The sequence below is a fragment of the Ambystoma mexicanum genome, chromosome 11 (assembly GCF_040938575.1).
Source record: "Ambystoma mexicanum isolate Mex_15411 chromosome 11, UKY_AmexF1_1, whole genome shotgun sequence".
NCBI lineage: Eukaryota > Metazoa > Chordata > Amphibia > Caudata > Ambystomatidae > Ambystoma > Ambystoma mexicanum.
The window spans coordinates 730,200,972-730,214,625 of record NC_090934.1 but is presented as its reverse complement, the minus strand read 5'-3'; the positions used below and the strand labels follow the sequence as shown (position 1 = coordinate 730,214,625).

The 13,654-nt window shown below is 45.7% G+C and overlaps 1 protein-coding gene across 13 annotated transcripts in view; it reads left to right on the top strand.

Annotated features, from left to right (window-relative positions):
* BMAL1 (basic helix-loop-helix ARNT like 1) overlaps nucleotides 1–13,654 on the top strand; it is a 989,350-nt gene that overhangs the window by 566,957 nt on the left and 408,739 nt on the right. For all 13 annotated transcript variants that reach the window (XM_069623618.1, XM_069623617.1, XM_069623625.1 and 10 more), the window contains one exon: nucleotides 5,353–5,502. In XM_069623618.1, the coding sequence (XP_069479719.1) occupies nucleotides 5,353–5,502 (150 nt within the window). The remainder of the gene's footprint in view (nucleotides 1–5,352; nucleotides 5,503–13,654) is intronic.

Below are 13,654 nucleotides of genomic sequence, written 5' to 3'. Positions count from 1 at the left end.
CTGAAGTTCAGGCGCAGATACTAGACATGCCGTTTGACGGCCAAGATCTCTTTGGAAAAAAGATAGACGACCATTTGAAGGCAATCAAGGCAGACACTGACACAGCCAGAGCCATCAGTTCTTTGAAGGACAAAAGTAAGGACCATCGGTCTTTTCGTTCCTTTAGGGTTTCATCCTCCAAGTTTAGAGGATACGGTCGTTCCTCCTATGGTCAGAAAGCACAAGGCGGCGCGTACCAAGACAATAAATATCAGTCTTCCAACAGATACGCCCATAGAGGCAGACGTGGCTCCGCCCAAGGGAAGTCGCAAGGCAAGCAAAACTGACGGCCAATTTCCCGCCCCCCTTCGCCACACCCCGGTGGGGGGAAGGGTGAGCCAGTTTTTCCAGCGCTGGCGGTCAATTACATCGGACAAATGGGTGTTACAGGTGATCCGAAAGGGTCACACCTTGGAATTTCTGGACCAACCTCCTTCCCTGCCTCCAACTTCCCGCAGAGTGCATATGCTAATACAGGTCATGTCCGAAGTGAAAAAACTGCTCCAGAAGGCAGCAGTAGAACCAGTACCTTATTCTCAGAGGGGAAAAGGTTTTTACTCCCGATTCTTCCTCGTCAGAAAGAAAAACGGTCAATGGAGACCCATCTTGGACCTGAGGGCGCTCAACAAGTCCATCAAGCGCATAACTTTCAAGATGGTAGCTCTACAAGGGGTGCTACCTTGGTTAAACAAGCACGACTTCTTGGCCACTTTAGACTTGGAGGATGCATACTTCCACATTCCGATCCATCCAGCACACAGGCAGTTCCTCAGGTTCACAGTGGGAGGGCTCCACTTTCAGTTTCAAGTGCTCCCGTTCGGGCTAAAATCGGCGCCAAGAGTTTTCACGAAATGCCTGGCACCGGTAGCGGCAAGTCTCAGGAGAGCAGGAATGGACGTTTTTTCCATACCTGGACGATTGGCTGATAAAGGCAAGTTCAGCTGCAAAAGCTCGTTCGGCAGTGTCGAGGACGGTCAACCTCCTAAAAGAGTTAGGTTTCTCCATCAACCAGACGAAGTCCTGCCTCGTTCCCAGCAAGGCTGCTCTCTTCCTGGGAGCCGAACTCGACACCAGCATTCCCAGAGTGAGACCATCCACAGAGAGGATAGCAGCGATTCTACGCTCTACTTCGAGCTTCCTTCAGAAAGAGACAACATCCGTACGCTCTTACAAATCCCTATTGGGCATGATGTCATCATGCATATTCCTCATACCGAACTGCAGGCTTCGCATGAGGCCAGTTCAGGAAGCTCTGGACCACCAATGGAAACAAGCTTTCGGATGCTGGGAAGACATTGTCCAGATCCCATCGACGTTGCACAAGGCCCTTCGATGGTGGAATGCTCCGAGGAATCTTCTGCAGGGAATGCCGTTTCAAGCACCGACATCGACCCTCCTGCTGCGGACAGACGCTTCCTTATCAGGCTGGGGCGCTCATCTCGCGGACCTCCAGACCAAGGGATCTTGGTCGGCACAAGAGTCTCAGCTCCACATCAACGTGTTGGAGCTCAGGGCCGTAAGGTTGGCGCTGAAAGCCTTCCTACCGGTTATAGCTGGTCAAGTCCTTACAGTCCAGACAGACAACACGACCTCCATGCACTATACAAACAAGCAGGGAGGCACGAGGTCTCAGATTCTGTCGCAAGAAGCCCAACAACTATGGGCATGGGCCTTGCGCTACGGGATACAGATCAGGGCAGAGCACCTTCCAGGAGTGGACAATGTCCTAGCGGACAGATTAAGCAGAGAATACACAGCGTCACACGAGTGGGAGTTGGACAACAGAGAAATCCAACGGATATTTGCCTTATGGGGCCATCCGCAGATCGACCTTTTTGCCACCAGGAACAACAAAAAATGCAAGAGATTTGCTTCAAGATACCCCGAGCACCAATCGCTGGGAGACGCGTTCTCAGTGGATTGGTCGGGGAAGCTTCTCTACGCCTTCCCACCCATTCCCCTCATTTCGAGGGTACTTCGCAGGGTGAAAGAACAGGATTGTTCCTTGATTCTTATTGCACCCGATTGGGCACGGCAAGTCTGGTACCCGACTCTGAGACATCTATCCTGCAAAACCCCGATTCGTCTCAAGTCACATCAATATCTACTGACGCAACAGAACCACAAGGTCCTCCACCACGACCCGAGGAGCCTGTCTCTCACAGCATGGTTCCTGAACAGCGTAAACTGATGCACCTAAAGTTACCATCAGAATGCTGGGATATCATCAGGGCCGCTAGAGCCCCGTCCACACAACTCACCTACACCAGGAAATGGACCAGGTTTTCCAAATGGTGCGAGACCTCTGCGATCGATCCCCTCACGGCCTCGGTTGATCAGATCCTGCCTTACTTGTTGCACCTGGCTAAATCAGGGCTCTCACTGTCATCTATCAAAGTCCATCTGTCAGCCATAGCGGCCTACACAGTAACCGTGGAGACGCAAGCCTTACTCTCCTTACCAGCGATCAAGATCTTCTTGAAATGACTGATGCGTACTTATCCGCCTACACCTACACCGGTTCCGGACTGGAGCCTCAACACCGTCTTAACAGCCCTCATGCAACCTCCTTTCGAGCCCATTCATAGATGCGATATGAAATTCTTGTCTTGGAAGACATCCTTCCTGGTAGCCATCACATCGGCCAGAAGGATCAGTGAGTTGCAAGCTTTGTCTTCGGAACCCCCGTTTACCTTGTTCCAGAAGGACCGTGTCATCTTAAGGCCTCACCCGAAGTTCCTCCCCAAGGTACTTTCGGAGATGTCGTTCACTGAGCGCATTGTTTTACCAACCTTCTTCCAGAATCACGCTTCGGAAGCGGAAAGGACATTACACTCTCTGGACGTTTCTAGGGTGTTGAAGTTTTACTTGCAAAGAACCAAGGAGTTCCGCTCCTCAAACCGGCTATTCATTTCCTTCTCTGGCCGTACCAAGGGCCAACATATATCTAAACAAAGTCTGGCACGCTGGGTATCGTCCTGCATCAGCCACTGCCATCTTTTGAAAGGCGACCCTTTAGCTAGACCGCCGTCTGCGCACTCCACCAGAGGAAGGGCGGCGTCAACAGCATTCCACGCAGGGGTGGCTTTGAAGGACATATGCAGAGCTGCCACGTGGAGCACCCTGCATACCTTCGCGAAACACTACTGCCTGAATGAAGATACCAACAAAGAAACTGCAGTTGGACAGGCAGTACTCCGCCATCTCTTTGTATAAGGTAGGACCGGCCTCCTTTCCCACCTTTCCCGAAGTATGTAACCGTTGTGTTGCTGCATGGTAAAGGTTTGATCAGAAATGTGTTTTTTCTGTATTTATGCATATCTGTTTATAATGATGGCATGTTTTAACTGCTTGGTATTCTATTCAAGCATCTGAATCTATGAAAGATCCAATGCTGGAGAAGTCTTTGTTACTTACCTGTAACTGTATTTCTCCAGCATTGGTATCTTTCATAGATTCACAAATGCGCCCGCCCGCCTCCCCTGAGAGGCTGCTCCTATGCTCGGCATCCATCATACTGTAATCTCTACGGTTCAAAATCTGAAGATGGCTGCCGGGGGCGGAGCTTAACCCCTGCCACCTCATTGGCTGGGGCTAGAAAGGACCAAAGTGAGGTGGAGGGGCTACACAATGTAGTGGCTCATAGGCTATAATGGGCTATGTACATGCACTGCTAGGTAGCAGTGTATGTATATAATTAAAAAAAAATAAAAAAAATGTAATTATTATTTAATTTATCACCGAGGATTCCCAGTCTGACGACGGGGAATATTCAAGCATGTGAATCTATGAAAGATACCAATGCTGGAGAAATACAGTTAGGGGCTTTACAGCAGTAATATGCAGAGAGGGTACAAAAAGGTACAAAAAGGATGTAAACATAAACCAGACCCATTTCAAAAAATGTAGCAGGCCCTCCTCTCCAGAAAGAACATGGCATGATAACCTGCTCTGAGATGAGTTTGCAGCACACGCTTTTTGCTCACTGTACCTTTCACAGATGGGAAATATCCATTTGCATATCGGTCTTTGTCCCGCCCACATGGGCAGTCCAGCACCGAAATGCTATGGCAATTCCTCTCTGAACAAGTGTACCGACAGCAACCCCATACACGTGTTTCAGCCTTGTTGGGCCTCATCAGTGAGGTGAAGATGTGCCTCTCTGAGGACAGTGAACAGGGAGTCCCCGTCTGGTTGCCCCAACGGACTGTTGAGTTGGAGGCAGACATTAATCAATGAAGGCAGCTCAAATTATTAAACGCAGTAAATGCAAAGCATATTTATAACAGTTGAATCTCAAGAATAAAATTACTCCATTAGCTAATAGAGCAACACATTTGACAAGAAGAAGTATGCATAGTTTAAACGGCATATGCGAAAAAAAAGTCGAGGGCGAAATGTCCGGGGTCGTAACAATGATTAGGTTTTGTCCAATATTGTTCGATCACTTTTTTTTAAACGTGTGAATGAAAGGAATAGATGAGTTATGATGCATATTTTGTTATCCAGGCAGCACTGCAAGACTGATGCTCTGAGATGTAGGAGGCTGCCATGGTTCTAAGAAAGGAAGGAAAAATAAAAATAACTTGATTTTGAAAATGTTATAACGGGATCATGATTTAAGATGTATTGACAGAAATCTCAGTCCCATAAGTCATAGAAACATATTTAAATGTTCCTTTGTAGACTGCAATAGGAAAATATACAATGCCGCAATAAAGGAAAAAACTGTGCTCCCTTCATAAGTAAATAAATGTTTGTAAAAAAAAAAAAAGCCTGCGAACAGCAATATGGTGAGATAAACCACTGAAGCTGAATCTCCTGATTTTTACTTTTCAATATTTATATAGATTTGATGAAGTAGCCCAGGGGTTTGAGTGATTTGATCAAGATGCACACACAATGAACTCTTGTCCTGTGGAAGGCCTAAATATCAATCACTAAGAGACCGTGGTGGAAGAGCGCATCTTGTTGTAAAGGGCCGAAGCGCTCTGGTGTCGATAATTTTGTTTTTGATATTATTGATCCCTGTTGAGAGCACACATCCCATCAACAAAAATAAAAGGATAGACGTGTAGTTTGACTAATACAATGTAGGACACTCAAATTCAAAATGGTCCATGTCCTCAGTGCTAATAAGATACAAACATTTAAAGTGGGCAGCAAATGATGCACTTGCAATTTAATGTATGTGATTACATTGACACTTATTTTTAGCAAACTACAAAACGAATTGCACATGAAGTCTGTATAATCACATAGGTTAAGGTACTACAGTTACCAGATTAAGCTAAATATTGTTTTTCTTCCTAGCTGGATTGCCGGTTAAAACCGATATTGCACCTGGACCATCACGACTGTGTTCTGGAGCTAGGCGTTCATTCTTCTGTCGGATGAAGTGTAACAGACCGTCAGTAAAGGTGGAAGAAAAAGACTTCTCTTCCACTTGTTCAAAGAAGAAAGGTAAAAAGTCTTTTTTTTTAATGTCGGCTTTTCTCATGGCGATATCTGATAGTCCCTTTTAGAGTTACAGAGAGCGTAGAGTAAACGCCCCTTACCTACCGCACCAGAATATTCCAATAGTACCACAGAATCGGTTTTCAATCTGCACTGTCAGTCCTTTCTTTAATTGAACATTGAGTTGACTTAGTACACAATTGCATGCCCACTCCATTGTTTCATGCTCTTGCATTCCTGAAGATTACATGGAATTTTGAAAGATTATTGGCCAGAATTTCTAGCCCAACTAATAAAGAACTTGTTGCTAATTAGTCTGCAACTATTTCATGGCTCTACCGTAACCAGTGCTGCTGGAATAGGCGGATAGCCGCATGGCAGGGGTGTGTTCATTACACTTCATTGGTTTTGTCTTGAACGTTGGACTTAGGCACCAGGGTTGGGGGCCCATTGCAGTTTTCATGACGTTTCTATTGTGATAAATATTTTCAAGTACATTTCTGCAAAGGCCAAGATAAAACTACTTTGAATGTGTCGGTCTAAAGAACTACTTTGATATTTTGCCTTTTAGGCTACCAACATGTCCTCAAATCCTTAACTTTACTGGGGCAGGTAAAAAACGATCTACTTTAGAATTGGGGGCTCATTGAAACAGGGCCCACTTATCGGCCAAGCATGTCCCCTGATTCCAGGATGCCTAGCTTGGCCTCACTTACTCTTCCATTCCCATCTTCCCATCAGCCTGAAAGGACAAAGGACTTCAACCGGTGCATCTGTGTCTGTTAGCAAAATGTGCATGCGATAACAACCACTTTATCTGAAAATCTTTTCTCGATTCACATAGCACAAAGATTTTGTCAGTTTTGCTTTTCAATAAAATATATTCATGCCAGTCTTGAAACTATGCAGATTGTATTACAGTACACTACTATTGACTCACTCTGTCTTTCTGTACTTTTTGACAACATATTCATAATAATAGTCTAGTGTGATGATCTGCAATGTCATACGACTCTCTATAATAGTGACATTCACCTTCGTCCATTCATCCAGCCTCGCTCGTGCACACCACCCTCCAATTTCACCCAACCAATTTCACTGAAAGCTATTTTAATAGCAGAGAATGGCCAAAAGGGGTCCAATGTATAAAAAGCACAAAACATCGAAGGCATGGAAGACCTAAAAGGCATAGGTGACATGGAACCAATAAATGATATGAACGGCTAAAAGGCATACAAGGCTTAAAAAACATGGTAGGCATGGAATGAAGACATTAATGGCAAGAAAGGAAATAACTATGCGAGGCAGTACAGCTTCGAAGGTGTTAATGGAATAGTATGTATAAAAGGGATGGAAGGCAATAGTGGCATGGAAGACAGTGGTATGCAAGGCTTTGAAGGCATAAACACACTAAACAGTATGGGAGCCATTAACAGCATTGTACGCGAAGTATGAAAGGCATAAAAAAGGCATGAGTGGCAAGAATGAGGTATGGAAGTTCTAGAGGCATAGGAGGTATAAAACACATCAGTGCAGTAGAAGAAGTTTTGGGCAGCTTGGATTTGTCGATAAACACAATGAAATCCAAGGTACTGGTGTTAAAGAGGAGTAATAAAAAAGCCAATGTCGTACCTTGGAAATTAAATAGTGGCAGCCTTGAGGTGGTCAATAAGTTAAAATATTTAGTTTGCTTCGTTTATAACAACTTGGGAGGGCCCAATCTTCCGATTGACCTCAAAGACCAGTTCCTGGGAGCATTAGTGAAGCTGCAGCACTTTGACTCTACATTTGGTAGATTTTCTGCCCTTCCAGTGCTAAAACTGTACAAGCAACAAATTGTCCCGAAATTAATATATGGAGCTCAGACAAGGAATGTACAAATTGACTGGCCAAAACTTGAGGGACTCATTTGGCGAGGGCTTCTACGTTTACCGCAGTCAGTCCCATTACTGGGGATACTTTATGAATTGGGACAGCTCCCCATCCAGACTGATTGATTGGGGGAAGCTGCAGATTTTTGCAAGCATATTGGCCCGCCGGTTGCCTCTATCTACGAGAGTCTAAATGTATTATGGAAAAAAGGCTCATGTAAGGTCTTGGTATACTGGGGCTCCGAGCGTCTACAGGCTTTACAAACAATTGGGGCCACATCAGAAGAATTGTGATTAACACTTTATTTGGTAAAGAAAAAATTATCCAGATATGTATGGGTTAGCCGCAGAGAAAATGTAATGTAATATCAGTGTTTAGGAGTCCATTTTGACAGGGTAATTAAGAATTATAAAACTGGGTCCCCCTATGTGAGAAAGCACCCGTCAAGGCACTTTAGATCCCAAATTTTAAGATTTAGATGAAATTTAGTCCTAACTCAAGAGGTTTTATGCAGATGAAAGAAAGTGCTGAGGGACCAGAGACTGTGCCGACATTGTCATAAGGAAACAGAGGCATTAGAACATTTGTGTGTGCATTGTCCTAATATGTGGATATTGAGGGTCCACATTTTATCATTGAATTTTATGCCGACAGAACAGGATCTGTGGAGGAGGATTTTAAATTCAAATGAACTGTTCTTATCTATTCGTATTTTAAAGTTTTTAAAGGCATGTGCAGTGGACCTTTAGATAAGTGGATTATGAAATTATGAGATTAGTTTTAAGTAATAATGAATGTAGTTAATTTGGAATTGTTAAATGCCTTTTAATTGATGACCATGGATTGTTATGTGAGTTTTGTGTTAAAAGTACAGATTTGTACTGTAATACACAATACATAAAGAAATAAATAAAATACATCAGACATACTGAGGCATGCCAACGCATTAGAAAGGACAAATGCACTAAAGCCATAAACACCTTATATGGAAGTATACAAAATTCATGCAAGGCATTATTGATGTGAACGCATTGAAGGCATTAATGACTTTAAGACAAGACTATGATATTGTACTGAGAGATTACCACTCTCTAACATTAGGGCAGAGTCTGAAGTGTTCCCATGTGTACCTTGCGTGAGTTATCTATGGGTCATCCGGCTAGATTTGTTTGCTGATAGGTAGGCGTATGTCTGTCCAGGCAGTACTTGCTTTTCGTGGTGCAGCATGTGGTGGTGATGGCAGAGGGCGAAGGGGAGAAGGAGTAGTATGAGACTGAGATAGGAGAGGGTCCAAAGGGGTAGGGTAGGAGAAGGTACATGAGGGTAAAAAGGTAGTGAAGGTAGGATAGCAGGGTAGCAGAATGAGAGTAATTGAGTGGGATAGGGCATGTAGAAGGGGTAGCTATGAGAGAGTTGACAGTTGTGATAGTGGGAGGGGTGGGAGTAATAGTTGGAAGGTAGAGGGTATAGACGGAGGGGGTAGGAGAGGGCTGCAACTCTTGTGTAGGAAATAGTTGGTAATGTGAGAGGGAAGTTAATGGGGAAGCATTCAAAAGCTGGTAGGATGTGGTAGAAGAAAAGGGTAGGGGCAAGAGGCAGGTAGGGGAGGTTGTAGGAGAAGGATGTGGGCGTGGGTATGAGATACTTGGCTATAGGAGTTAGTGGGTTAAGCAGGTTAGGAGTGTTGGGGAGATTTGTATGCTTCATCCCCTCGCCTATTGAGACCCCCGGCACTTTTTTCTAGACTTCTGGACCTTTTTGCTTCCATCCTGAATGAGTGGGGCCTTTTTCCACTCATTCATTCTTATGTGCTCTGTCTCTTTATAACCCTGTTGAGTGTTTTAACTTTCTTATGGAATCTACTTTCCTCCATCTCTTTTAAGGCATCAGTATTTTACTTTTGCAGCCCACAGCGTCCTATGTGTAGTGTTGCTGGGGACCCCTTCGGTCCTCCTTTGAGATTATTTTTTTTTTTTTAACTATCCTCGAGTAACTACTCCTCGAATGGATTGTGTCCTCCCACGTATTCCTCATCTGGTGATATTCGTTATTTTTTTTTCAGCAGAGGGCGCTCTGCTCGATGTCGTGGCGTCGATTGTCCCTCGACAGACTCCGTACCTTGTCGACGTCACCGTTGGTATAAATAGCTCGAGCCGTGCCCGTTGGCTTCAGTTCCGTTTTTCCGATTGCTTTGCTCTTGAACGGCGCGCTTCGAAATTTTCTGTGTGAAAATGTCATCATCATCTACTGCTTCTACACCCAAGACTGGGTTTAACAAGTGTATTGACTGAGGTTCGAAGATGTCAATTACTGATCGTCACTGCATCTGTCTTTTGTGCCTGGGTTCAGATAATCGAACCGGCGACTGTGGCTCCTGTCAGTCGATGACAGAGAAGGCCCTCCGTGAGAGGAAAGGTAAACTAGCGGTGGGCCGGGAGGCTTCAAAGGCCACTTCGAAAGCCTCGTCGAAAAGACATAAAAAATCGTTTGATTCAAAAGAATCGGAACGTCACAAAAAACACTCTAAAAGATCCTGATCTCGTAGTAGATCGAGCCAATCTTCATCTTCTAATAAAAAAGGAGACCTAGATCTCCATCATCCGATACATCGACCAAATTGGTTTGATGCCCTACTAAATCGGATTCCCCAAGAAAATGGGAGAACTTTAGAAGAAAAATGATGGAGGTCTTTGAGAATGCAGCCTCGACCCCCTCAAAGAAACCCCAAAAGAGCCAGACCCCGGTCGCTCCATTGGACAACACAGGGAAGTCGGGAACTACTGCGGTGAAACCCGTAAAACTCGAGTCGACAAATCGTCGAGGAAGCCTCAAGAGTCGAATGTCTCCCCAACACCATATAAAAAACAGAAGTTGTCGAAAACATCCGCAACTTCGTTGACGCCATTGGCGTCGACAGCTTCGACATCGAAGCCTAAAGCGTCTTTGACGCCTTTGTCGAAGACTTCATTGGGCCGTCGAAGATTCCTTCGACACCTTTGAAGAGTCCTTCCATTCCTTCGACAAAAACTCAGGAGGAAGAGAGGAGATTTACGCCATTACCAAAATCAGACTTTTTTAAGTCTGTGTCTTCGATTTTTGAAGAAACTGGCTCTGAGGATGAGGAAATCTCTCCTTTTGGAGTGCAATATGGCACTAGACAAGTTCCAGAGGAACTCATAGACCCGGAATCTAAAATGAGAGACCTGTGCGAGACTCTGCATTCTGCTAGTGGCATTGACACGTCACCTGAGCTAGAGTTTGCAAGACCTGACCCTGCAGAACATGCAGATTCAGGGTATAGGTGTTTAATAAACAGAGTGGTAGAATATATGGGCTGGGGTAGAGGCTCACCCACTTTGGAACAAGACGATATGACGGACATAATTTTTCGTGGCCCACAGAAGGATCCAGTTCTCTCCTTCCATAGGGCGCTTCAGAGAACAGTGGAAAAGAACTGGGAAAACCCTTACAACATTGCTGCGGTAAACAGCAATTTTCATAAGAAGTGTAGAACTTCTACTTCTGAACCCGAGTATCTGAATAGACATCCCACTGCAGAAAGTCTGGTTATTCAGGCTGCAACTACCTCGAAACAAACTGCATAGCCAACCGTACCGCCGGATAGAGAGGATAAGAAGGTTGATGCTTGGGCCCGTAAAGTTTTTACTTCGGGTAGCATTGCTTTAAAGTCAACCAATGTCACCTGTACCCTAGCCAGGTTCACACATACCCTGTGGGAATGCATTTCGGCAGCGGCTGAACATATTCCGGAAGGCGAGGAAAGGGAAGGCTTCCTGAATATTGTCAAAGACAGGAAGGAGGCAATGGGGGCAATGTCTCCAGTCTGGACTGGATACTGCTGAAAGTATTAGCAGATCCATGGCATCAAGCACAGTGCTATGCAGATTTGCATGGTTTAGAACGTCGGGTTTTGCACCAGATGTGCAGGCCAGGCTTCTCAACATGCCTTTTGATGGCTCGAGGCTGTTTGGTAGTAAGGCTGATGAGAGCCTAGAAAAACTACAGACCTCAAAAGTGGCAGCTAAATCCCTTAGTGCCTCCATGCGACAGCCTCAGAAACCCTATTCGGACTCATCTTCCTGGAGGGGTCGTCCTTTTCGGTACTACTCTTCTTTTGGTAGAGGAAGAGGACAGGCTTTTCAAAGGGGCAAAAGAAATGTCACTCGTGGTGGACAAGGAAAGACTACAAAACCATCTTCAGGAACGGCACCTTTACTGTCAGCCGCTCCTGCAGCCGCCTCCAAATCACTCTGAGACCTTGTCATACAATACACCAGTGGGAGGGAGAATCTCTCTGAAAGAATGGCGGGGCATTACTTCAGATGCTTGGGCACTGCTCAAGGTTACTGCCTTCCCTTCCTAAAAAGGCCTCACGATCATTCACCGGGAGGCAACTTGACCAAAATTCCAGACCCGCTCCTTTTGCAGGTAAGTTTAACCCTGCTAGAGAAAGGTGCAATAGAACATGTACCTGTGGCAGAGAGGAACAAGGGTTGGTACTCCCCTTATTTTCTCACCCCAAAGAAGGACAGAGGATTGAGACCCATCTTGGACTTAAGAAACTTGAACAAGTTCCTCAGGAAGGACAAGTTCAAGATGGTAACCCTTTCTCAGATGCTTCAGGCTCTCAAACTCCAAGACTGGTTGGTATCATTGGACCTTCAGGATGCTTACTTGCATGTGCCAATCCATCTCAAGCACAGAAAGTACCTGAGGTTTGCAGTTGGCGGTTCTCACTATCAGTTTCGAGTTCTGCCATTCGGGCTGACCTCCGCCCAAGGGTTTTCACCAAGCTGATGGCGGTAGTGGCAGCGAGTCTCGGGAGAGGGGGGGATTCACGTCTACCCCTACCTGGACGACTGGTTGATCAGAGCACGTTCTCCCGAACAAGCTCAAAAACATCTGTCGATCACCTGTCACTTCCTTCACAATCTGGGCTTCTCCCTCAATTTCAAGAAGTCCCACATGATACCATCCCAAAAACTCCAGTTTATCGGAGCAGTCTTGGACACTTCCTCGGGCAAAGCCTCACCTCCCGAGATAAGAGCTCTCCACATTCTGCAGATGGTAACAAAATTCCAGAAAGCCCATCATCTGCCGCCCTTCGATTATTCGGATCTTCAAGTCCTGAGCGCAGTTGCTCAGGATCTGATATGATGGGCTTGCAACAACAACATCCTCAAAGGGGAATCTTTTTGGCAACCATGGCCGGAGATAACAGTAGTAACGGACGCCTCACTCACGAGGTGGGGAGTCTACACCAACAATCTGACAATCAGCGGTCGTTGGTCTCCATCGGAGTCCAAACTGCACATCAACCTGTTGGAGCTGAGGGCAATCCGACTAGCGCTGAAAGCCTTCCTGCCCTCTGTACAAGGAAAGAATGTCCTAATGACAGACAACACGGTGGCCATGTACTACCTCAACAAAAGAGGAGGCCTAGGATCACTACCGCTGTGCAGAGAAGCAATAGAGCTCTGGTTCTGGGCAATACGAGAAGGAATCTCTCTATCGGCAGTTCACCTAGCCGGAGAGCAGAAAACGGCGGCAGACGCTCTGAGCAGGCAGAGCACAGTCTCCCATGAGGAAGGCCTTCTGGAGATCTTCACCAATTGGGGAACCCCTCAAGTGGATCTGTTCGCGACTGCGGTAAACCGGAAATGTGAACAGTATTGCTCAAGGGAATTTCCCCCGAGAGGAGCTCTAGGAGAGGCGTTCGTGGTAGACTGGGAATTCCCTCTACTGTACGTGTTTCCTCCAGTCCCCGTGATTCCTCAAGTAATCAGGAGGTTGAGAAAGTTCAGGAAAACCATGATCCTAATTGCCCCAGATTGGGCCAGGAGGACGTGGTACCCGGACCTTCTGGACATGTCCATCTGCCCTCAATACGTCTTCCGCAAACATAGGATCTTCTCTCGCAAGAGGAAGATTGGGTTCTCCATCCAGAGGTCAAGATACTCAACCTTCACGCATGGTTTCTGAAAGGTTGAGAAACAGGGATTGGGATCTTCCGGACAACGTAATGGAAATTTTGCTTTCGGCCAGGCGGCCAGCAACAAAATCCTTGTATCGGTGTTGTTGGAACAAATTCAGTAAATGGTGCAAAGATAAGGATGTGTACCCTTTTCAATGTAGCACCCCAATGGTGCTTTCTTTCCTATTGCATCTAGCCAATCTGGGGCTCCAGATCGGAACAATTAAAGGATATCTTGCTGCGCTGTCCATTTTCAAGCGCTCCTCAGAAGAGGTTTCTTACTTCAAAAAT